At 37.6% G+C, this 787-nt stretch overlaps 1 protein-coding gene across 1 annotated transcript; it reads left to right on the top strand.

Moving 5' to 3' along the window:
• Positions 1-118: 118 nt before the first annotated feature.
• On the top strand, positions 119-522 carry LOC106322082 (the record flags this gene model as incomplete). The annotated part of the gene is made up of 1 exon (XM_013760257.1): positions 119-522. A coding segment is annotated over one exon (404 nt), but the record flags the coding sequence as incomplete, so codon positions are not given.
• Positions 523-787: the final 265 nt, after the last annotated feature.

The raw sequence follows: 787 nt of genomic DNA, 5'->3' as shown, positions 1-787 counted from the left end.
GAATGAGGCCTCACAACTTGCAAGGTGATTATTTATTGTTATTTTGATTGATCACGTTCTTTGACTCACCAGAGGATTATTTGTTTCTATTATATGATTCTTTATTGCTTATGTATAGGGACACTGAGAATGATCTAAGACATGATGGGGAAATAGGAGATGTAAACAGAGATGACAAAGTGGCGAACAACATCTATGCTAAAGAGGATAATGGTGAAGATGAAGAAGAGGTTGTTGATCGATATGAACATGAGATTGAGCAATCAGTTGCTGATTTTGTTGATGAGGAGTTCATTGGTCGCATGACAATTCCAGAAAGCTCAGATGAAGAAGAAGACGAGTTTGTTGCAAGAGATAGAAGGATGAAAAACAAGTCTTTTGACAGATTGTCTATTGGAACAACTTTCTACTCAGGTTTCGAGTTCAAAGAGGATGTATTAGAGTATGCTTTGAGTAAGGCGAGAAACATTGTGCAAAACAGATGGGATAAGACAAAGCTTAGTTTTAAGTGTGGTATTGGAGGTAAATGTAAATGGAGGGTATACTGCTCATATGATAAGCCGAGACAGTGTTGGTTGGTGAAAACAAGATACAAGTACCATAGTTGTACTCCTAACGGGAAGTGCAAGCTTTTGAACAGTCATGTAATAGCAAGGATTTTTCTGGATAAACTGAGAGAAGACAGTGGTTTGATGCCAGAAAAAATCCAAGAGCAGATTAAGGATATTTGGAAACTAGTTGCATCAAGAAATCAGTGCCAGAGAGGAAGACTACTTGCTTTGAAATG

The sequence above is a fragment of the Brassica oleracea genome, unplaced genomic scaffold (assembly GCF_000695525.1).
Source record: "Brassica oleracea var. oleracea cultivar TO1000 unplaced genomic scaffold, BOL UnpScaffold06098, whole genome shotgun sequence".
Lineage (NCBI taxonomy): Eukaryota > Viridiplantae > Streptophyta > Magnoliopsida > Brassicales > Brassicaceae > Brassica > Brassica oleracea.
The sequence above is the reverse complement of the archived record's forward strand: the minus strand, read 5'-3'. Positions and strand labels throughout refer to the sequence as shown.